The sequence below is a fragment of the Cyprinodon tularosa genome, unplaced genomic scaffold, assembly GCF_016077235.1.
Source record: "Cyprinodon tularosa strain WSP-4 unplaced genomic scaffold, ASM1607723v1 ctg346, whole genome shotgun sequence".
Classification (NCBI taxonomy): Eukaryota; Metazoa; Chordata; class Actinopteri; order Cyprinodontiformes; family Cyprinodontidae; genus Cyprinodon; species Cyprinodon tularosa.
This window is the reverse complement of record NW_024039059.1, coordinates 63,012-87,712: the sequence shown is the minus strand read 5'-3', so window position 1 is coordinate 87,712 and position 24,701 is coordinate 63,012. Positions and strand designations below refer to the sequence as shown.

The 24,701-nt window shown below is 38.4% G+C and overlaps 1 protein-coding gene across 2 annotated transcripts in view; it reads right to left on the bottom strand.

Moving 5' to 3' along the window:
* The window catches only part of chchd6a (coiled-coil-helix-coiled-coil-helix domain containing 6a), a 131,504-nt gene extending 109,674 nt beyond the window's left edge, over positions 1-21,830 (bottom strand). For both annotated transcript variants that reach the window (XM_038294837.1, XM_038294838.1), the window contains exons 1-4: positions 21,627-21,830; positions 19,516-19,624; positions 17,625-17,718; positions 13,018-13,162 (exon numbers count right to left, since the gene is read on the bottom strand). In XM_038294837.1, the coding sequence (XP_038150765.1) occupies positions 13,018-13,162; positions 17,625-17,718; positions 19,516-19,624; positions 21,627-21,710 (432 nt within the window). In that variant the 5' untranslated portion in view covers positions 21,711-21,830. The remainder of the gene's footprint in view (positions 1-13,017; positions 13,163-17,624; positions 17,719-19,515; positions 19,625-21,626) is intronic.
* Positions 21,831-24,701: the final 2,871 nt, after the last annotated feature.

Genomic DNA, 24,701 nt, shown 5'->3' with positions numbered 1-24,701 from the left:
AAGCAGACCAAACGGCAAAGCCTAGTTTGCACATTCACAGAACAATCAGTCAGGCTCTCGCACAGTTTGCATTAACTACATATAACTTTATCTTTTTATTTTAAATTATTTGATATGGGAAGTTTTGTGATATTTATATACGAAAACAATTATATATGTATAAATGTTTCCAATCTGCTAAATTACACCTGTTAGCAGGTTTTTTTGTCAGCTCATTTCACTGAACACTGGCTGCCCCCTGCTAGCTTTTTTTGTATGTTTTGTCTAAATTATGTGATTTTATGGTTCAGTTTTGGCAGACCACATACCGTGTCTTAGCATTTATATCTAAATCAAAAAACTAAGATCCAGTCATGTGATACGGAGTATGGGTGGCAAAAATCCTGATTGGAAAATTCCTATTTTATATTGAAATTTATAGCAAACTATTGTTGCAAGCTGCACAGATGTATCATTGTTGTAAATAAACTTGTGAAAATTATGCTGAAATGTTGCAACTATTATTACAGAGAATAACCCTGAGAAGTTTTGTGCTTTTTTATTTTATTGTTGCTTTTAGAGCCTACAGAATAACTAGATTCCTATAGGTTTCTCCAATAATTAAACATAAACTGCACTGCACTGCTGGGCTGCTCAGTGAAACAGTGGGTAGCACTGCTGCCTTGCAGCAAGAAGGTTCCAGGTTCGATTCCCTGGAGTTTGCATGTCCTACCTGAGCATGCATGGGTTCTCTCTGGGTACTCCAGCTTCCCCCCAAAGTCCAAAAGCATGGCTGTTAGGTTAACTGGCTTCTCTATATTCTCCTTAGGTGAGCGTGAATGGTCGTTTCTCCTGTGTCTGCAATGGACTGGCAACCTGTCCAGGGTGTACCCGTCTCACCCGTAGACAGCTGGAGATAGGCACCACCCCTCGTGCCCCGTTCAGGATAAGCATGATGGAAAATGGATGGATGCAATGCAAAAGGATTGGCAATTTAGTGTATTACCTAGATATGAGCTTTCTGGATCTATCAGGTTGGATGTTGTTGATTCAGACTGTGTATTTTGAGTTTTCTTTATATAGATTTAGCCAAATATATGTATGATTCATTTCAAGCCAAATCATCTAAGTTGACTTCCTTCTGTAGAACTTTTAGCCAAATTATAGGTGTATAGGAATCATAACACTAAAAGTCTAAAAATTTAAACACCCCTCATCTTAAAAGCCATACGAACGTAGGTAAGACAAAGAACGGCAGCATCTATTTTATGTCACTCTGGACATTACAAAAGGAACACGCCACTGTGAGGCCAATTATGATGCAATGAAAGCAATGGCAGAAAGAAAAGGGCTCTGTATGAGGTATGGCAATGGAGAACACTTCAATGTAAAGGGGTGTGTTCAATGGCATTATGTCGACCTTCCTAAGAACATTTCAGGCTTTACTTTCCACCTAATAATATACATTAACAGAACAGAGGGAAGAAGGAACAGATTTAAAAAAGACAAGCTTCCGACAGCAAGCCAAAGAGAAGTGAGACATAGCTTTGCTGCCATCTGGTGTCAAATAGTGACTCCAGAACTTTTAGCCCCCAAACGCAGACATACAACAAGGTTCTTAACGGATGTAAAAACCCAATAATAACTAAATTGTTTAAACTGTTCTGTCAACTCTATTTTTAAACAACTGTTTCTGAAAATACTACAACTTTAATAATAGCAGAATATTTTATGCACTTTTCAACTGTGAAATTAATCTCATCTAATCATGCTCCTCGAGACAAGCGCAGAAAAATGATATCTTTTATTAGCTGAAGCTCAATCTGAAGAAAGGTAAAGGGCAGTTAATAAAATAGGCCTTTTAATTGTTCTGGAGAACAGAGAGAGAAATTTACCATATGCTAATGTGACTTATAACCTTCTTTTGCTTTCAACGTGCGGCAAAAGGCCATTAACATATTGGAGAAAGAGAGAATCCCTCTTAGTCCTTCACTTCGGCTTTGCCTCCTTTCTTTCCATTCTCTTATTCCCCGCTCTAATTCTGAAATTAATCTGCAAAAGATTTGCCATTAACAAAGAGCATTATGGGAGCAGCACAGTGGGAGAGGTCCTTGGCTCATGATGCAGAAAGGGACAGAGGAATGAAAGAATCCGTCAGCTCAACGTGAACAGGACAAAGGACAGGATTGAAGAAGTGATGGAGAGAAAGGAGAAGAAGCCAGTAAATAGCACATGCCTCGCATCATTGTTTGACTCTCTGACTTGTGACTCAGAGCAGCGGCGTCCACAAAGGGACAGGAAGAACTGAGTCACCCGTAGCTTCTTTTTCTCTCCCCTCACCTCTCATTTTTATTCAAGCACTCAAGGATAAACTCTCTGTTTGCTCGCCTTTTCAATCTCACATGGAATTACAAAAAAAAAAAGAATCAAAGTAACAGGGGATCTGGTTCTAGGTGAAACTTAAAACAATCATAACCTGTTTTTTACTATAAAATCTTTCTGAAATGGTCTTTAAATATATGTTAGATCATTTTCAGGAGGAAACACATGAAATACTGCCCCATCTAGCCCCTTTTATTACCCCCGTTTTTCTCTGGTTGGCTAGCATTTGACCTGGGTGCATCCTTGTTCATGTAAATGTAGCATTAGCGACTTTAGCAGACTTCCATGGCTCATTTACCGTAGTTAAACCATTACACAGGCAGCAACACTTAGCACCTGTGGACAGGTGTTTGAATAGTCAACCATATTAGTTGACTACAGACGGTACTGGTGATAGTATGGCGGGCTGAAGTTAGGCTAGGTTTAAGTTAGGGTTTACCTTAAGCCCTACACAGACACACACATTTTATCATGAAAAAGTCAGATTTCTGGGTGATAACTTCTTTAAACCTTTGCTTTTTGGTTGTTTAGCTACGGTGGCTGAGGGGTACAGGACACAGTGCAAATGCATTAATGCATTTCAAACACAATAACACAGAAAAAGCTGAAGGGAAGATGCCGTTATCACAGAAAATATGCTGGTGAAGATTCTCAGTCATTCAGATCAGTCATTCAAAAAGTTTCAGTGTTTTGATTTGCCTTGGTTTCCCACTTTTTTGTTTTCCGATTCAGCCAAGAATTTAAATGTTGGTGCATCCCCAATGTTTTTTCCATTCCACATGTTTTTGTCTCATTTTTATATTTTGCAGTACATTTTTTCAATTGCTCCACATTTCTGTATTTGCAGGGGGTTTGAACTCCTCGGCATAAATTCAACACGTCTGTCCCAGTTCATTCTTTGAACTTGCAAATCAGTTCTTCCAATTAACATTTATAACAACCTTGTTTACCATGGAAAGTAGTGAAGGTTTGAGGACTGCTGCCATCATCTAGAGGTGAATGTTACGTATCCATACTTTTCGAACATTTAGCCAGTTTCAGGGCATTGCCATGTTGCAGGGTTCCGATGTGATTTAAATTCATTCTCTATTTATCAATTTCTTTTATAGTCTCACATTTGTTTTAAGCTCATTCTGAAACACCTTAAAATCGTAGGGAAACGGCTGTTCCAACCGTTGCATTTCCGAATTCTCCAGAGTGGTGCACGACTTTACACAAGCGAGTAAAGTGTATGTGATTGGTCGTTTATCAAGAGGGCAGGATTGTTGTGGCGGAAGGTTTGCAAGCCACTTTGATTGTGGCCGGTTTCTTCAAAGCATCTTGCTAACCAGTTAGCAACTTAGTGCTAGTAGGTTCCCAATGGGAAATTCCATTGGGACCAAGTAGCACTAAATTGGTGACTTAGAAACGACACTGTCAAGGAACGTATGGACAGCGGAAACATGCAAGAGGAGGAGAGTTTAGTGTCGGAGGTCGTGGATGAGTCTCCTCTGTCATCCATTTTTTATTTAGAGGAGGAAAGCGGGGATAAAGCTGTTGTGGAAGAGGACGCCAGGGCAGCAGAAGCTTGGTTTGGTGTAGAAGGCTTACAGCCGTACATGTTTGAGCCCTTGCCTCGCAACGCTGCCAGTTCTGTTAGCTCTACGCCTGCTGAAGACACAGACGTCCATCCCTGTGAAACACTGGGACGGAACTCAATGGGAAAGTAAATTATTCTTATTTCTTATTTAAATTGAAATGTTCTATATCTTGGGACAATATCATCTGATAGAGTACATTTATATACATGTTTAAGCCAGAATGATTTTACATTTAAATATGATTTCCCTAGATTCTTTGAGGGTCCTGTTGCAGTAAAGAAATCCCAAATCATGACACTTCCTGCTCTTTGTTCTAAAGCTGCTATAAAGATGAATTCCTTGAAGCCTTTTATTCTCCTTTCTAATAAACCAAATGTTGCCCTTGTTTTGATGCCCATCATGCCTAATATAAACATCATATTGAAGTTAATCTTATAAAATTATTTTTATCCAGAAGTTCCTGAACTTAGGCTACATTCTCCAATTAAACTTTAGTCTTATGTTTTACCTCACAGTTTCAGTAGAGGTTAGTATTTGCATGGCTGTTGCAATACGATACGCATCACGATACTTGGGTCACGATACGATATCACTATATTGCACTATCACGATATCTTTTCTGCTATAAAAGTTACATTTATAGATAAAAAGTAGGGATGCACGATATTGGGATTTTGGCCGATATCCGATATGCCGATATTTTAAAACTCATGTAGCCGATAACCGATACCGATGTTAAAGCTGGACAAAAATAAGTAGTAATTGAAAATAGCAGTTTTGCCATCCATTTCTGACACTTTCTGACACAAATAATATACTCAAATATATTTTCATATGCTGATTTCAAATAGATTTTTAAAAACGCGGTATCGATCTATTTTACTTTCAAAATCTCGTGAAATTTCATCGTTCTGTTACAAACTCTCGTGATATTTTGCAAATTCTTGTGAGATTTTGTTAGTAAAATAGATCGATACGGCGTCAATATATCAACATATAAAAATATGGCAACATTTTGTGAATTTTCAGGGGATTTTGTAGCATAACGATGACATATAGCAATATTTAATTAGTAAAAGAGATTGATATGGTGTTTTTAAATGGCAATATATCAGCATATGAAGATATTGTGATATTTTAATGTATCAATATTTTTTCCCTCGCCTTCAGAAGTTTTTAAGTCTGTAAAAAAGACGTTTTTGAGGAAGAAGAAGAAGTAGTATTTTTTATTTTTTATTTTTTTTTTAGATTTTAGAAACTCAGAAGCTGATCAAATATCGGGTTAAATATCGGTGGGGTGGCCGATGTCCGATATTCAGTTTTAAGGCCGATACCGATAGGGGGCCAATTATATCGTGCATCCCTAATAAAAAGCAACCTCTGTAAATGTTCATGTTGGTATCTGTGCTGTTTGGGGTTTGACTCAGTTCATGTCTTCCAAGTGACTGCCTCAACTACAGATAATGTGCTGCGCCGCACAGAAAAGGGGGCTCCACAGCGCCATCTACCAGACTGGTGGTGCAGAGGTAGCCCATCTTCCCTCAGTTTAAGGTAAAAATTATTTTCTTAAAATAAATAAAAAAAAATAAAAAATATATATATATATATATATATATATATATATACACTATATTGCCAAAAGTATTTGCTCACCTGCCTTGACTCACATATGAGCTTAAGTGACATCCCGTTCCTAATCCATAGGGTTCAATATGACGTCGGTCCACCCTTTGCAGCTAGAACAGCTTCAACTCTTCTGGGAAGGCTGTCCACAAGGTTTAGGAGTGTGTTTATGGGAATTTTTGACCATTCTTCCAGAAGCGCATTTGTGAGGTCGCACACTGATGTTGGACGAGAAGGCCTGGCTCTCAGTCTCCGCTCTAATTCATCCCAAAGGTGTTCTATCGGGTTGAGGTCAGGACTCTGTGCAGGCCAGTCAAGTTCATCCACACCAGACTCTGTCATCCATGTCTTTATGGACCTTGCTTTGTGCACTGGTGCACAGTCATGTTGGAAGAGGAAGGGGCCAGCTCCAAACTGTTCCCACAAAGTTGGGAGCATGGAATTGTCCAAAATGTCTTGGGATGCTGAAGCATTCAGAGTTCCTTTCACTGGAACTAAGGGGCCAAGCCCAGCTCCTGAAAAACAACCCCACACCATAATCCCCCCTCCACCAAACTTTACACTTGGCACAATGCAGTCAGACAAGTACCGTTCTCCTGGCAACCGCCAAACCCAGACCCGTCCATCAGATTGCCAGATGGAGAAGCGCGATTCGTCACTCCAGAGAACGCGTCTCCACTGCTCTAGAGTCCAGTGGCGGCGTGCTTTACACCACCGCATCCGACGCTTTGCATTGCACTTGGTGATGTATGGCTTGGATGCAGCTGCTTGACCATGGAAACCCATTCCATGAAGCTCTCTGCGCACTGTTCTTGAGCTAATCTGAAGGCCACATGAAGTTTGGAGGTCTGTAGTGATTGACTCTGCAGAAAGTTGGCGACCTCTTCGCACTATGCGCTTCAGCATCCGCTGACCCCGCTCCGTCAGTTTACGTGGCCTACCACTTCGTGGCTGAGTTGCTGTCGTTCCCAAACACTTCCATTTTCTTATAATACAGCTGACAGTTGACTGTGGAATATTTAGGAGCGAGGAAATTTCACGACTGGATTTGTTGCACAGGTGGCATCCTATCACAGTTCCACGCTGGAATTCACTGAGCTCCTGAGAGCGACCCATTCTTTCACAAATGTTTGTAAAAACAGTCTGCATGCCTAGGTGCTTGAATTTATACACCTGTGGCCATGGAAGTGATTGGAACACCTGATTCCAATAATTTGGATGGGTGAGCAAATACTTTTGGCAATATAGTGTATATATAATATATATACACACATACACACACACACACACACACACACATCAGGCAGCCAAGAATCCCGATATGTTGCCAAATAGATTTTTTTTCCACACCCCTAAGTTTCAGGATAACCTGGATATAATTCTCAGTTTAACTCAGACCAAACTAAATATTTAATGCTAAAACAATAAAAAAACAAACCTAAAATCTTTAAGAATTTAAGAAGTATCTTTAAGAAGAATAAAGTACACGTGTTCTCGCTTAGCTCTAGCTATAAGATGTTTTTTTTTTTTTTTCATTTGTGTATTATTTCATTAGTATCTCAGAGAAAGCTAACTTTTTCGTGTTTCTCTCAAATCGACCATCTGTCATTTTATTCAGCCTCTTTTCTTTCATCCTTTCATGTTATGCGCCTGGTGCTTCAGATTTCGCTCCGTCAAACCGTCTCCTTCTCTCCTTCCTTCCTGTCAGTCTTTTACACTATCTCCTAATGGTGCAAAATGTTTAATCATCTTGCAAACTTCCTTTTGATCATATAGCAATACCCTCTTCCTTTAGAAAGCCGATTGCCTAAAGAAACATTACAAATAGGTACTCCCCTCCCTTTTCAGGCGCCTGTTGTCGCCAATCTCTTCCAGCTCCTCGTGATCCTCCAGGAAACATTAAATTGCTTTTGAAGACTTTTTATTCATCCTTTGATTCATTCCCTTCTTTTCAGGAAAAGCGGGTCTTCTTCTCTTTCAATCCCATTCATTCTTGCCTCTTCCACGTTCTTCACTCCAACCCTTCACAAAATGTTCAGTCACATCTTTTTCACCCCAACATCCTTCCATCCAATTACATAGTAAATGCTCAATCATCTGGAAGCTTCTATGTCCCATCCTTCCATATGGTCAGTCTGACAAACTTTTCCCAGTTTCACAAAAAAAAGGAAAAACTTTCAAGTATTTAACTTATTTTTTGCAAAAAAGTACATTAACCATCATCAAAATGTTATGTTAAAACAAAACATCCTATTTACCAGACACTTCCTGACTGCTATGGTATAAATGTATTTTAAAATCACCTTTGTTTTTTTGCTAATTTTTGCAAACCACTTTGTAATGAATTTACATCTGATTTAACTGCACATAAAGTAAATAATGCTTTATGGTAGAAGCCTGATTTTTTACTAAATTAAAATTTATCTATATTGTTATTATATTGTTATTATATTGTCACAATTACAAAGCAATGACATTCACCTCTGCATTTAACCCATCCCCTTGGGGAGCAGAGGGCGTCCATTATGCAGCAATTCACAACACGTCGTCTCAAGGCACATTACAGATACAATTCAACCAGATCATACAGTCAAATTGATTCAACGTTATCTATTTAAGGAAAATCAGTTGATTGCATCGACTCATTGACTCGAATGCAATCCCTAACACTAAGCATGCTTGTAGCGACAGTGGAGAGGAAAAACTCCCTTTTAACAGGAAGAAACCTCCAGCAGAACCAGGCTCAGTGTGAGCGGCCATCTGCTGAGGCCGAGTAGGGTTAAAGGAGACAGATGCAGACATCATAAAAGAAGTAGAAATACAAAAGGCAACTGTCAACCATCCAGGAAACACATAGCCAGGAAGACGAGCTCTGAGCCAGCCCCCACATCAGAGGATGAAGAGAGCACATCCAGTTAGTCACAGTCAGAGAAACAGGACTACACTGGAAAACAGGCCGATCTCCAACATCTATAAACAAATGTGTTGATGGCAGCAGCACAGCTGATATTTCTCTTTAGAATGGTGTCACAGCCAAACAGGAACAGTGTCTCTGGTGAGACACAAGAGACACTTTTATAGGCCATCCTTTTGGACTGAACCAGCTGATATTTATCTGCACTGACAAGGGGCAATAATTGCTTTCTAATTACTGATGGATTTCGGCTGGTTTCTTGGCTTTTCGTGCTTTTTTGCACCTCGTTCTTCACATGTTCAATACTTCCCTTTGTGACATTTCACTTTATTACACAGCTTAATTTCAGGAGATTGCAGGAATTGTTGCCGGCATCTGCTGAAAATGTGTTTTTAGTGATATATATATATATATATATATATATATACATACATACATATGTCGCAGGCTTCTGTTCCAACAAAAATAAAATACCAAAATTTCCAACGAAGGCCGTGGGTGGTAACAGGGGATTTTGTTTTTGTATGCACTTCCGGCCTGACTTATTGTAAAAGCAAAAATAAAAAAAATATTTAAAAAAAATGAATGACTTCAAATGTCTTGGAACTTCGTAGAAACTGAATTTAATGTTTTAAGCTCCCAAAAAAGTGGTCAAAAAAAAAATTTTTTTCAAAACATCCCGTCCACACTAGACATTTAACAAACCATCCTAAGGGTGTAACAATTAAGAAGTTACTCCAAACAATTCCAAATGTAAAAAATAAATAACACATTTTGGTTCTAAATTAACTTTGTATATATATATATATATATATATATATATATATATATATATATATATATATATATATATATATACACACACACACTGCATTTCATGCATATTGCATATATGAAATGCACACACATTCCAAGCGTAATTACAAGGAGCCCTTAGCATAAGGACATCCAAACCCGAATAACCGGTCATTCTGCTCACGTCACCCCTCCAGCATGCTTTTATTAGAAGTAGGAGTATGTTGGAGTGGAGATAAGACCGACACTACAGCATGTCTCCACACAGAAAGGGGGAGGGGGGGTAAGGAGAGCATGAGTCGCATGAAACACGCACCAACTGGTGTGTACAACAAGCTCTCCTCTTTCCACAACTATAATTCCAATGCTGCCCCACTCCTATCTGCAACCCCAGGAAACTCTCAGGGTGCAATTTACCGCGTGCACTTCACTGATAATACTGTCTCCAGGGCAGGAAGGAGTGAGCGATGGGCTGGGATAGAAAACAGAAAAAGACAGAGGGAGATGGAGGATGCTGGCGGAGGTGGTGGAGGGGGGGCACCGAGAGAAAGAAAGAAGCAGAACAAGGTGAAGAGGGACAGATAGAAAAGAAATGGGGAGGTAATAGGTGAGGATAAGAAGGCAGGTAGGAGGGATAAAGCAGAGCGAGTATCACCATGGAAATTACAAATGCAAACCCAAGAAGCAATTTATGTGACTACAAAACACGCCAACACGTGACTTGGCTGGAGCAAAAACTCAGCAAACTGAATCCTGACTCGACTCCACAAAAACAAACCTCCTCCTACTCGAGGTAATCAGAGTTTTTTAAGACAGTAACAACCACTGAACTCTTGTAAAACCTTGAATCTGCAGAAAAACAGAAGAATGGCAGTTAGAACTCATGATGCTCTTCTGTAAAGCAAACACAACAGCTCCACCTACAGGTCACTCCTGTATTTATTTTATGGTAGAATCAATCATACCAAATGGCAGAGAGTAACCAAACTAGTAAAGACATTTTTAATTACCGTATAATCTGTTACTTTAAACAGAATTTAACACTGAAATAAAATGCAGGTGTTTATGCATCCATGTTATACATTGAATTTTTAAATACAAAATAGAAACTTTTTCCATTTTAAAATCTAAATAGTTTTAAATAGAGAACAAAAATTGTTCGGTTTGGTATATATACACAATTTTCTGACTCACTTCTTTTTTTATATAAAACACCTGAACTGACCGTTTTTCTTTTCTTTCTTTTTCCTGGCTTAATGAGAGCAGTGGGCTTTATTCTGCCCTGCCAGGATTTAAACCTGGGTTTGAATGGAGACAAAGCCATTCTAAAGCACATATCAAGGTGATCATTTTGAGCCTGGATCCAGATTTATTTTTGATTCTGTTCATGGTGGAGAATCCTGCTTCACAGCAGCAGGTTGAGCCAAACATCCTCTAAATGTGCAGGGTCATCTTTGTGCACGCCATTTCATTTTTCTTTCACCAGTTCACCACAGTTCTTCCAGCAGTCCACACTTTCTCTGCTCTTTTTCTCATCATCTTCTCCTTCTTTCCCATCGCCCGGCTCGCCACAGGTTTGCCTGCTGTGTCTAAAAGTAGCAGCAGCAGCAACCCAGACTGACAGCAGCTCATTGGATTATTTCTATCACGTGCAGCCTAGAGCTGGATGCTCCGGTGGGCTTTACCATATTAACAGAAGAAGCGGCCGTCGGACAACATGCAGTAATTTATAAATGTTTTAAATCAGGTTGGTACCGATTAGCTAGCAGGTGGGTCTGGATCCAGACCGCGGTCCGCTAATCCATGACCACTGCTCTATGGGATCATATATCCATCAAATCTAAATGTTGCAGCTCTGGCTGCTGTTTAGAGTCATCCCACCAGTAGGGGTAGCCTGGGTGCCATTCCGAACTTAGTCCCGCCCACAAAGTTTGAGGTCGGGGAAGTTCGGTCTGGCTCTGCTCCATAGTAGTGCGAGTATTATCGCCCACTGTCAGGTGATCCAATCAAATTGTCAGGGCGGGCTTTATACGATGATGGACAGATGATCAAGAGTAACGTAATCAACCACGTGACCAAAGCGCGCTTGGGTGACAACAATAATGGCTGCCGCTGGAGAGTTTAGGTGAGTAGATTCTGCTATTAGGTCTGTTCTAGAAGATATCGACAGCAATTTAACTTCAAAAGAGGAACAGAGAAACGCGATCAAGTCTCATCTTCTTATTATAGGCGTGCAACTGCACGCTTTGATTTTTGTGGACAACAACTATGCCTCGCTTAACATACGTCACGCACTCCGTTGCTCTTATTGGTTGTATTGAGTGCAGAGGCATTTTTCCTGGTTCGTTCGAAACACGCCCCATAATCACAGCTCTATGGAGCAGTATCAGACTCATATTCTGCCTAGAATTGAGTAGGACTACGTCAGGCTACAGTAGGGGGCCTTCTGCTGCAGTCTTGTGTGTTTTTAAGTTTTTAACCAAGTTATTTTTTTTTCCAAAGTTAAGCATGTCCTTAGCCAATACCGACATCAAAAAATGTTTTTATACTATCCAAAAAAGGTGTATCAAATAAATCATCCTGCATCTCAAGTCTCTGATATAAGCAAACTGACAGAAACCCTCTGTTTCTCTTTAATGTCCGTCAGTTATTAACACAAGGGTCAGTTGTTCTCATACATACTAATGTTGATTATTGTTTTCTGTTTAAAATCACTTTATCAAACTTTCTCTAACAATCCAAACTAGAAAATGAGAAACAAAAGTATGTATGATGAAAGCTCATGTCTTATCGGGTCAGAATTGGTTCTGGTCGATACTCAAACCTTGGGCTGAAATGATTAATCAAATTAATCTTGATTAACTTGATTACTGAAATAATCGTCTAATCCAGGCATCCCCAAACTCGGTCCTCAAGGCCCCCTGTCCTGCAGGTTTTAGAGGTTTCTCTGCTTCAGCACAGCTGGTTATAATAATTGCAGTAGACCAAAAGCCTGTTAATCAGCTTTCAATTAAAATCAGCTGTGCTGGAGCAGGGAAACCTCTAAAACCTGCAGGACAGGGGGCCTTGAGGACCGAGTTTGGGGATGCCTGGAATCAATTAACTTAGTAACTGATGAATCACTAACTACGCTATAGAGAGGCTAAAGAGTCGCCTTTTGATTTCCGCCGCTGTAGTAGATGGCAGCCTGTCCAATAGCTCTCTAGTTTCTACTTTTTGTTTGGTCTTTTTTAACTTTTTAATATTTAATGTCAAAGCGATTATCAATCAATTAATCAAAAAAATAAGTTACAGATTTATCAATTTGCCCATTTCTTGAAATAAATTTAATCAGTCAAACCTTTTGGATGTCTTTTTTCTAGCTTGTAAATTTCCTGCAGCAAATCAGTAGAACTGTTATTGAAATGCAGGCGTTTCCTCTGACTTCTAAGCTTAAATCATCATTATACACATATATGAATTCCAATGCAAACCTAGCAAATGCATTACTTGTGAGTGTAATTTGGTCACTTAATGTTCCTAAAAATGTTTTGTTATTCATATAAACCTTCATATTTAAAAGTTATTCAGCTGACCTACTATAAAACAGCTCAGACACACAGAGTTTCCAGCACTGATGTATCAAAGTGGTTTAGCTTAAACACTATAACAAAGCATGCAAGTTAAGATGTTTTCAGATCACATAAAAACAAATATCAGGTGCATCTATGAGTGAATGAATGATGAGTGAATGAGTGTTTGTACCAATTCTTTGGCCCTCTGCACTTCCTGGCGCGCCTGTTGTCGTTCCCGGTTCATGGCTTTCACCACCTCCTCCCTCGCTGCCTCCCTCTCTCTTTCGGCCATCTTGGCCAGCTCGTCCTTCAGTATTGCCTGCTGCCTCTCATACCTTAAACATTTAAAAAAAAAACAAATCATTTAATTTCTTCCCTGGGTGACATTTGTTTATACAGAGGCTAGTGTAGCACCTCATGTCTCCAGAAGGGGGCGACAGATTCCATACTAAGAATTACAAACAGTGTGCCTTCCTCACTGTTCCTGAGAGAACGTAAATAATTTCTCACTGTCAGACATCAGAAGATCTTATTCTATTTCGGGGTGTTTTCTTGGGTATAATTATAGCGGTTTATCACGAATGAATGAAATACAGGAGGACAGAAACGAATGGATGATTTTGGAGGATTGCTGTGACTCTTAGGAGTCATCTTCCATTCCAATGTCTAGAAACAGAAATTATTTTAACAAAGTAATCCAAACTTGTAAATAGTTACATTTTAAAGTTTTCCAAGCTTCAACCTTGTTCAATATTAGTTTTGATAAAGAGGAACCGTGACTGGTGCTGAGCGATAAAACCATCTCAATAATTTATCCAAAAACATTACATGTCAATAAAGCTGATGAGGGGAAAGACAGAGAACACATGGGAGAAGTTGGAGTCTGAATAATTTAGGTGTTTTGATGAGAGGAGGAAGAGATGGCAAACAGTGTGATTTATTTTTTCTATTTGCTGCACCTTATTTGCCCTTTTCATGCATTTGTTACTTCAAGGCTGGACTATTGCAATTCTTTACTATCAGGAAGTCCACAAGCTGTAGTTAAAAGCCTTCAGCTGATCAAAAATGCTGCAGCCAGAGTTCTAATGAAAATTAAAAAGAGAGATCATATCTCTCCTATCCTGGCTTCTCTTCTTTGGCTTCCTGTTAAATCCAGAATTGAATTTAAAATCCTCCTTCTCACATATAAAGCCTTAAATGGCCAAGCTCCATCTGATATCAGAGATCTGATTGTTCCTTATGTTCCTAACAGAGCACTTTGATCTCAATCTGCAGGTTTACTAGTCGTTCCTAGAATTTCTAAAAATAGAATGGGAGGCAGATCTTTTAGTTATCAGGCTCCTCTCCTGTGGAACCAACTACCAGTTTTATTCCGTGAGGCAGACACCCTGTCTACTTTTAAGACTAGGCTTAAAACTTTCCTTTTTGATAAAGCTTATAGTTAGGGTGGCTCAGGTTATCCTGAGCTATCTCTATAGTTATGCTGCTATAGGCTTAGACTGCTGGAGGACATAGGGACCCCCATTTCATCATTCTGCTTTATTCTCTCTCTATTCTCCCAATCTGCAGAATCTGTTAGTTCAATCTCTAACGTTCTGCACTCTCTGCTTTTTCTCATAGTAGCTTCATCTGGTCTGTTCCTGTTTGGCTGTGACACCATCCTGGAGAGAAATATCAGCTGTGCTGCTGCCATCAACAACTTTGTTTGTAGATGCTGGAGATCGGCCTGTTTTACAGTTTAGTCCTGTTTCTCTGACTGTGACTGGCTGGATGTGCTCTCTTCATCCAAAGGAGCTGGCTCGGGGCTGGTCTGCCTTTTACAGCTGCTTTTTGTGTCTCTACTTCTGTCTCCTTGAACCTCAGCAGATGGCCGCTCACACTGAGCCTGGTTCTGCTGGAGGTTTCTTCCTGTTAAAAGGGAGTTTTTCTTCTCCACTGTCGCTACAAGTATGCTTAGTGTGAGGGATTGCTTTCGAGTCAATGAGTCGATGCAATCAACTGGTTTTTCTTAGATAGAAAACTTTGAATCAATTCGACTGTATGATCTGGTTGAACTGTAAAGTGTCTTGAGATGACGTGTCGTGAATTGGCGCTATATAAATAAACTGAATTGAATTTTCACAGTAACAGAAACTGACTTTAATATTTTGATTCATTTTTGCTTCATTGATTCATTTTTCTTTTATTTCATAATTCTCCATCTATTTCAGTAAAAACAGCTGATTGGTGACATTTTGTTTTGAAATATCCAAACGTTTAATTTCCCTTATAGTGCAGGAGGTTTACTGCAGTCATGTGTTTAAGTCCTGCATGAATTAGTCCAGCTTAGCTGGAGGTCCAAGTCATTTAAAAGAGATTTTCAGTTCATATTTCTGCAATGATGAATGATGCATTTTACCAGCAGGAACATCTATTTTTTACAAAATTGCTTTTAAAAAATCAAAGTAATATTGTTTTAATTATAAGGCTCAAACACCTGGCATGTGTGGTGGATTATTTAGGCAGAAGCGGACAAAGGTGCAAATGTTCAAACTTGGCAGTAAAATGAATCTTGAGAAATAAATTGTGAATCACCTGTTCATTTAAATTAAGCATGTCTATTTTGTTCCTGTAAGTCTAAATACAATAAAGCCGTTTATAGAATCCTTTTTTTTCCCTTAATGTGTTGTTTTCAGATACTTTAGCTCTTTTCCCATTTATTCGGTGCCCCCATATGACCTGTTATCTGCCATGAAACTAACTGTTATTTTAAACCCACAACAGAATCACAAGATCGTACTATTTTAGGGTTTCCTGTTGGCTTTACCGCCTCTCGCCCATTGACTGCTGGAGATAGGCACCAGCACCCCTCGCGACCCCAATTGGGACAAGCGTGTAAGATAATGGATGGATGGATGGATGTTGGCTTTACTGGTCTGGGCTCATCATGATGAAAAACTGATCTATTAATTGATTGTTATGCATCTGTAAATTTAACCCATTTAGGCCGGGAAAGCATTACCGCATTTCTACCATTCAAGCCGGGGGCGCTGTTGCGTAATTCTACCATTGACGCCGGGAGAGCATATAAGTCAAGCAAGAAGAAAGAAGTTTTTTTCAAGCAAACATGGAGGAGTTTGACAGAGAAGAGTTGTCGGAAGGCAGTGATTTTGAGGAGTGTGTCGCCTTTGATGACGGTATAGATGAAAATGATGACTTTGAACGCGCTGAACCAATCGAACTACCACCGCAATGCACGGAGTGTTTTCAACCGCACACCTGGAGTGAAAGTTGATTTGCCTGCAGACGCCACACCGCTGCAGGCATTTGAGCATATTTTTAATATAGAACTTTGGATGCATCCTGTTACCGAGACGAATAGGTACAGTGACCAAACAAACCAAACTCCAACAAGAGCAAAGATGGCAAAGTGGTCACCCGTGACTGTGACGGAGATGAAGACATTTATTGGGCTGTGTATGGGCATAGGACTTCTTGTGTTGCCAGTACGAAGAGATTATTGGCGACAGAGTAAACCTCTCTTCAGGACGCAGTTCCCCCCAAAATATGTCCCGGGACAGATTTGTGGCCATCTGGAGGTAAGTTGTATGCAATTTATAACATAGACATATGCATTATTATGCATAATAATACTGTTAATAAGTAATCATCAGATAGTTATTTATGTAATGTTTGTTCTTTATTTTAAAAACGTTTTATATTGCACATTCTCAATGAAGACATGATCACATATGGAAAAAATAAAAGGTTGAATTTTTTTTTTTTTTTTTGATTACTGCTTTTCACTTTTTTTTTTTGGAAGAATTTCAAAGATAAAATATATTTTGAGTTCTATCTGCTACAGAAGCTGAGATATCAATAATTTACTAGGCGTTGACACAGTTGCTGAATTTACAGAAAAACTTCAGGTTTTAGGGGTATTTTTTAAAATCGCCCATAGGTTTTTAAGGTGTTTTTTCCAGGCGTTTTAGGCCTAAATGGGTTAAGCAGGTGAGCTAAAGTGGACAGATAGGTAAAGGGTACGGTGGCCTGAGAGTCACACACACTCTAATTCACATCTTTTCAGAGATAATTGCAAAGTAAAAATTTAAACGAAAGCAAAAACACATGCAAAGGAAAAATGTTAGAAAAAGTAAAAAAGTAAAAAAAAAATGCTTAAAAAAAGCAAACAATTGAGGAATAACCTAATTGCTCCAGACTACTAGAGGGAGCTCATCATCAACTCATATGATAAAAATATAAACATTACTTAGAATAAATGCGTATGGATCAGACCCTTAATAAATGAATTGAAAGCTGAAGATAAGAAAAGCAACGTTACGTCTTCCTTTCAAAGTTCTTATCATCCCATTCATGCCTTTACTAAGGATCTGATCCCATATATTAGTGATTATCGCCCCCTACTGGAGTATTTCCATGATGCAGCTCCAGTTTGAAGCTTATAGAATGAAACCCTGCATTTACATAGAAAGTGCTTCCAGTAAAAATGTCTTTAATCTGCCTTGCAAGTGTTAGACTCAGTCAAAGTGTGGCTGCTTCTATTATAGAAAATAGCTGCGATTTAGACTTTATCGGGACATAAATGCATTTAATATTAGACTTAGACTTAGACTTGACTTTATTAATCCCTTGGGATTACTCCCTTCGGGAAATGACTAAAGACTAAAACAAAACAAACATCAAATCTCTTTTAAGCAACTAAGTAAAGTGGTTTTCAGTACATGTAGGTCAATAGGCTTAATCATCATTACTTTTGTTTTTTTACCAGGCATATATTAGATTTTAGATGTGACCCACCTTCTCTGTTCATCTTTGGAGAATGAGGCCGACCTGCTGGGCTTGCTGCTGGTCTGGGCCCGGGGTTGGGAGCTCTGCTTAGCTTGAGAAGCACCTGATTAAAAGAGCGAAACATTTAATATTAGAAAAGCCTTACTTCACCCAAGCACAAGCTTCACAGACTGACTTCTCCATCTTCAAAGACTTCCAAACTTTAGCTCTAGGCCCAACATTAGATTTTAATCATATTTAACTCTAAATCACCTTCAGTTTTAAAATAGGTATTTAATTAAAAAGCTTGTAGTCCCCAGGCTACAATAAGATTAATCACCGAAACACAACCCAGTAACAGAATCACTTGAACAGCTGATCTGATATTGGATCTAAGCAGTTTTATCAGCATCTAATGAGTTCTTTTTTAGATGGTAGCAGACACTGCGGGCCTGATCCTCAGATGGGTTTGTATTTTTTAAACAGGGTGCGAACGTGTTTGCAGATCAGATCTCCAGCTCAGATTAGGTTCGATAGAGCAGAGCCTGTAGAAGACAATCTGCTCGCTTTAATGAGCTACACTCTCCATCCTCCATCATCGTACCAACGCCTCGCATCCTTTGTGGCAACAGTGACGGAAGTTTGCACCCGACTTTTAGAAGTACTGAAAAAAGAAACGCTAAAACTGCAGCTTAAATTTGGTAAACTGCTTTTAACATGTTAAATGTTTACATTTGCATACAACCCATGCATTAATTTGCACTGCTTGCTCATTAGAATAGAATCTGCATATTGATGAAGGCAAACACACAAATAAAAGTTTGGATCCAATGTCTGCTGAGTTGAGAACATACATTACTTTGCACCTTCTATAAAGATCTGCTCTGGACAGAAACATTTGTACTAGGGGTGGAACGGTTCACAAAATCCACGGGTCGGTTCAGTTCGGTATGTGTTGATTGTTAGCCTGACATGTTGGTCGTGTTGCTGTTAGCAATAAACAAAACGTGTTGCACAATGCCCGCACACTGTTGCACTTTTATCCACAACTTTCTTTCCGCCGTCATCGTAGGTCACTCTGAATGCAAAGTGGTTCCATACAGCAGACCTATAAAGTGCTGCTGGCGCGTCTTCCAACTCCTGTTCTTTCCCACTCGCCATACCCACACAATTCTCCACAACAACTGATTTTTTTCTGCTACACCCGGCTACGCTGCTTCGCTTCTTCTTCTTCTTGTCTACTACTGGTGGTTGGCTTTGGTCGCAGTACCGCCACCTTCTGCTCTGGAGTGGAAATGCTTCCCCTATGAGAAAAAGGAGCAGCGCATGAACCGAACGAAACACACGCGAACCGAACCGAGACAGTCAAACGGAATGGTTCGATATATATATATATATATATATATATATATATATATATATATATATATATATATATATATATTTATTAGGGATGGGACGATTTATGATTCTCATGGTGGAGAATCCTGCTTCACAGCAGCAGGTTGAACCAACCTGACAGCAGGTCATTGGTTGTGTCAGCCTGGTGCCGGACGCTATGAATGGCTTTACCGAACAAAAAGGAGAAGCGGCGCAAGTGAAGTTAGAAACTGTCATCGGACAACATGCAGTAATTTATAAATGTTTTAAATCAGTCTGGATTTGCCAGCAGGTGGATCCGGACCCCGGTCCGCTAATCCGTGACCTCTGGAGCAGAGTCTGGATTCTGTAGGAACCGTACCCCCACCCAACCATTTCATATTCTATGACGAAATACACCTTCGAACAGCTTAAACCAGGTTTTATCGAATGCTAAACTTGGAGATGTTGAACTTGAAAGCACTGAAGTCAGATTCTCCCCTGACAAAGTCCAACATTAACGCTGGTCCGGTACAGATGAGAGCAAGCATTAAACCTTCACCTTTTTCTGACTGAGGACTTGGGGCCGGCGATGATGCTGATGATGAAGGGGAAGGTTCAGGAGGAATGTTGGCCACTCCTCTCATCCTCTGGAGAACATCCTCTGACAACTGATGGAAGAAGAAGAAGAAATTTAAGAACAAACATGGATGCCACAGTGAACTGAGTCTCCAAAAACTCCTCCATGTCTCATTTGGTTTTGGTTTTATTGAATTAAAGGAAATCGGAATAACTTTAACCTAAAACAAACTTAAAAGTTAGACTGTATTAGCATCAAAGAGTAAAAGTTAAACGGCTGCACATAAAAACCACAGAGGGAAGCACCAGTCAGTGACTCACCCTTTCTATGACTCATTGCATCTGAATGTACAGCCGGAGCCGACATCCACAGCTATAGCTTTAACTTTTTAGCTCCTGATAGACAAACTCAGACAATCACAGAACTTTATCGATGATATCTTTGAGTTTCAGCTGTTCTGAATTGGATCCTTGCAAGATGTGGTGCATTCAAAATTAACGGGAAAATTGGAAACGTCTTAGTAAATCATCAAATATTAATTCAGCAATTGCTGTGAAAACACAAATGCAAAAATTATTGTTATATAATGGGAAATAAGTCACCAAGCAAAAGCTACCTTGTTTTATATTAGCAAAAAATATTTATTTTATTGAAAAAAAAAGACCTACTTTCACTGTACATGATGGCAGTCAACTTTAAAAGCACAGTGGAAAAACCTCCTGCAATCTAATTATCAAACCTGTTGCTATAGCAACCACTGCGTTCTTGTGTTAACTTTGAAGAAAAGCACGCATCAAAATAACCTTACATGCAGCAAATGGCATCTGAGGTTGTTTCTGGATGAATAAAAACTACAAGCTCAGAGGATTCATTGCACTACTAAAGTTTGATTGTGCAACAAGAGGCAAGCTGCTGTTCTTGAGAGACAAATAACAGAATTTCATGTTGCTAGAGCCACCAGCACAGAGCCTGATTAACTGTGGCAGCAGAAGGAAATGACTAAATATGTATGAAAGTCCAGGAGAAAATGTTTTGAAAATTGTGACACCGAATACTTTAATTAAGTATGGACTCAATGCAAAAGACAAAGTTACATAACATACAGAAGAAAAGTAAATACAGTAAATACTAAAAATTTCCATAATTTAACTTGGGAAATATTCATTCTCCTTTAGACTTAAGACAGATTTATTTTGTCATTTTGTAAACACAAGTGTAAACAAAAATAAATTTTGTTAAGAACAGCTCTCTAGAAATTTTCATTTTTTTTTTTATGCAGCCTTGATAAGGTAAGTAGCAGTGATAAAAACATTGTGATGAAAAACAGTAATGTAAACATATGACTGTATAGTTACAGTTCATTCAGGGTTTTTTTTTCTATAACCCATTTTAGTAAGCCAAACAATAAAAAAGTAATACAACAAAATCTACGTTAGCAAAATGTTTAGCCATATAAACTTTTACCGCAAACACTTTGCTGGACCACCCATCATAACATGAAATTCCAATTTTTATACTGGACCTTGAACGCAGCACCCCCATGCTCCACAGCTGTTCGCCAAACTCCATTTAAAAACTGTTCAATTTAAGCTATCTCCAAAACTACAAAATTAGCTTTAAATAACACATTTACCTTTTTATTTCTTGCACGATATATCAGCGATGTAACACGCATAATAATACACAATAGTCGCAATGATTACGGTTCATTTTGCGGCATTGTTAAAGGTACTAAAAATAGTAAAGCACTATAAATGTAATGCACATTAATCCACTGTATACGACTTTTAAGCCGATTTAGTCTTTAGTCCAAGCAGATCTCTAAATTCAATATTCAACTCGCTGCGTTAATTAGCTTTTAGATACCAACGTTGATCTGCTACAATCAGCCTGTATCCAGTGAAGTTCGGCGAAGGGGGAAAAATATATTAATGAATTAACCTGCTCCACAGCCTCTACTGTATCTATGCTGGATCCAGAAAAGGCTGAAACACCTGGTCCCTGCATACCTGCTGTCCATGTGCTACAGAGCAACAAGCTTCCAACTCTCACTAACCTCCTGTTAGCATGACTTCTAGCTACATTAGCTTTACCTTTATCCCACGGAGAATCCTCACTCTGTCCTCATCATCCACGCCGAAGGACACTTTCCTGGTTGTACTCTCCCCCGAACCCATAACTCACTCAATCACCTGATAGTTCACTTAATAGTTGGAAGGTAAACGTTGTAGAGACCATGAAACAGTGTTTATGTCCTGCCCAATGACAGAATGGGTGACACAGATGGGTTAGGGTTGCCAGGTTGGTCTGAAATGTTCCCCGTTTGGTTAGGTTTCCAACCTGAAGGATTGTTTTTTTATCAATAATGTAATCTAATAAAGTTCTGAGATAAATATGCTAGGAAAAAACGAAGATTTCTATTGGATGAAAAACGACAAAGGATCAAATTTAGACTTGTTTTATTATCATATTATACCTCAAACAGGCAACCCCGGTCACTTATGGCCATTGGTGGTCCAAAGTTGCATGTGGGCCCTAATTGTGAATCTCAACTTAATTACAAGTTATCTCAAATGAATGTAAAGTGCAAAACATCTGGAATTAGCTAATTTGGCAATAAATATATATAGTAAGTAAGTAATTTTTATTTATGTAGCACCTTTCACAGACATACAGGTCACAAAGTGCTTTACAAATTAAAATACAAATAGAAATAAAATTACAGTGACATGGTCATAAAACAACCCCTAATCTACTGGATTTAAAATGCTTTCTTAAACAATTTTAAGAAACGGTTTTCAGTTCACTCTTAAAAACATGAACAGAATCAAGTAAGAGCAACAAAAACAGAAGGTTGTTCCAGTGCGATCTCCCCTGGTCCTGTAACAAGTACGAAGGACTATGAGTAGGATCTGGTCCTGAGACCTCAGCCTCCCAGAGGGGGTATAAGGACACAACAACAAGTCTCTAATGTAGGAGGGGGCCTGACTGAAAGGCCCTGAAGGTCAGCACCAGGATTTTAAACTGGAACCAAAACGCAGTGTTGTATAGTGACAAAGTAAAAATACTTCACTACTGTACTTAAGTATATTTTGGAGTACTTTATACTTTCCAAGAGTATACATTTTTTTGAGAACTTTCACTTTTACTTCACTACATTTACAAACTTAATTGCATACTTTTACTCCTATAAATTTTCAATGTTTGGTTTAGTTACTAAGTAAAAAAAAAAAAAAAACGAGCGAGCGAGCGAGCGAGAGAAACGCAAGTGTTTTGACCCCTACTGACTACAAAGTCTGGTCTTGCCTGTTCTTGTTCATCAACACCAATAGAATACGTCTTTTTCGCAAAGCCAGTCTAAATTTATCCTACACTTGGTTGTGTATATTATTTTAAGCAAATTTAACCTTCAAAGTTTACCAAAGTATAAAAAAATGTCATTCAAACTGCACTTACTTTTTACTTATACTTTTCACTACATTACTTGAGTACATCTATTTTTACAGTGATTCTTATACTTACCGGTAAGTACAAGCCATTTCAGATACTTTAAGACTTTTACTCAAGTAACATTTCAGTCAGTAACTTGGACTTTTACCAAAGTCATATTTTGGAGAGGTACTTATACTTTTACTTGACTCCGAGATTTCAGTACTTTATACAACACTGCCAAAAAGAGACTGGGAGCCAATGAATAGTTTTTTAGAATCGGCGTAATATGATTCCTTCTGTTTGTACGAGTCAGTAACCTCGCCGTAGAGTTCTGCACCTGCTTAAGACGAGACACCTCGTTTTTGTTTAGACATGAGAATAGATTGTTACAGTAGTCTAAACTGGAAGACATAAAGGCATGGATAATAATTTCAAGATCATATCTGGACACAATTGTTCTAAGTATAGAGATTATTTCCTCAGTTGGTGAAAACTGTTTAAATATATATATATAAGACAACGTTTTTTTCTCTACATTTTATTCATTAACATATTTATGCAATGCATGCAACTATATGACTGGCAACTTTCACCTTTGTATAGACTGTCAAAGATTGTCTAATTTTATATTCATTGATATTTCATATATATCATCAACTACATATTCATATCTAACCCAGTGAATTCTTTCAAACTGGCTGAAAGCCTGGCATATTAATGGATGCTTTGTTAAACCAATTATTTAAAAGCAACATCCAGAACATTCACACATCTAGAATCAACCTCATTGGTTTGCAGTTTTTAGTGAAACCTACCAAATCTGTTCACTGTTAATTCATTCAAAAGATGCTGTAGATGCAAGTCAGAAAATTATTGGGAAGTTCTAATTAAATATTGTAAGGTCTTTTCGTATCCATTTCATCTGTTGAAAAACAAAAATAAACATGTTTATTCACCTAAATTCTATACATTATACATACATGCCCCCATTGTGGGGTAATTTTCTATTCTATTCTTTTTTATATCACTATTAACTAGTTTAAAAAAATTCAAAGTTTAATCATTTCAGATAAATAATTTATACTGGAAACTTTCATTCCATTCTATATATGCAAAAGAAGACAAAGGCAGGAAAAAATATAATTAGATGTAGCTGTAAATATATTTTTTAAATTCCAAATACCATTCTTTGTAAGTATATAAAACCTTCATTTGTCTTGTGTAAATTGAAGGTTTCTTTTGAACCCAAGGGCAATAAGAGATCCTAATGAGATGCAAAGTTTCTTGCTTCCTAAGGCTGGCTTAACATATAAAAATGCGTCCTTCAGAACAACAGTGACACACACAGTAACATACAAACAGAAGCAACCATTCTAAGCTTTATTTTTTGCGTCAAATAATTTATTTGTACCCTAAACACAAAACATGTCTCAACTTTAGTGTAAATGTCAGCCTTCTCTTTTTTACTGTATTCAAAATAAAAAATAAAAATCATAATCATAGGGGAAAACACACACAATTTAGCGCAGCTGCATCATATTAATGTGAATATATTTAACAAATGTGGTAACAGTTACAAAACACCCATGTCATACTGTATGTAGGCCACAAAAACACCCTTATCATGACTGTTCTGTAAACTAAACAGGTAGCGTCTCATAGGATTCAATAAAATGCTAATTAAATGAAAATCAATCATGCTACTATATATAAACAATATGAAGAAGAACTAAGAT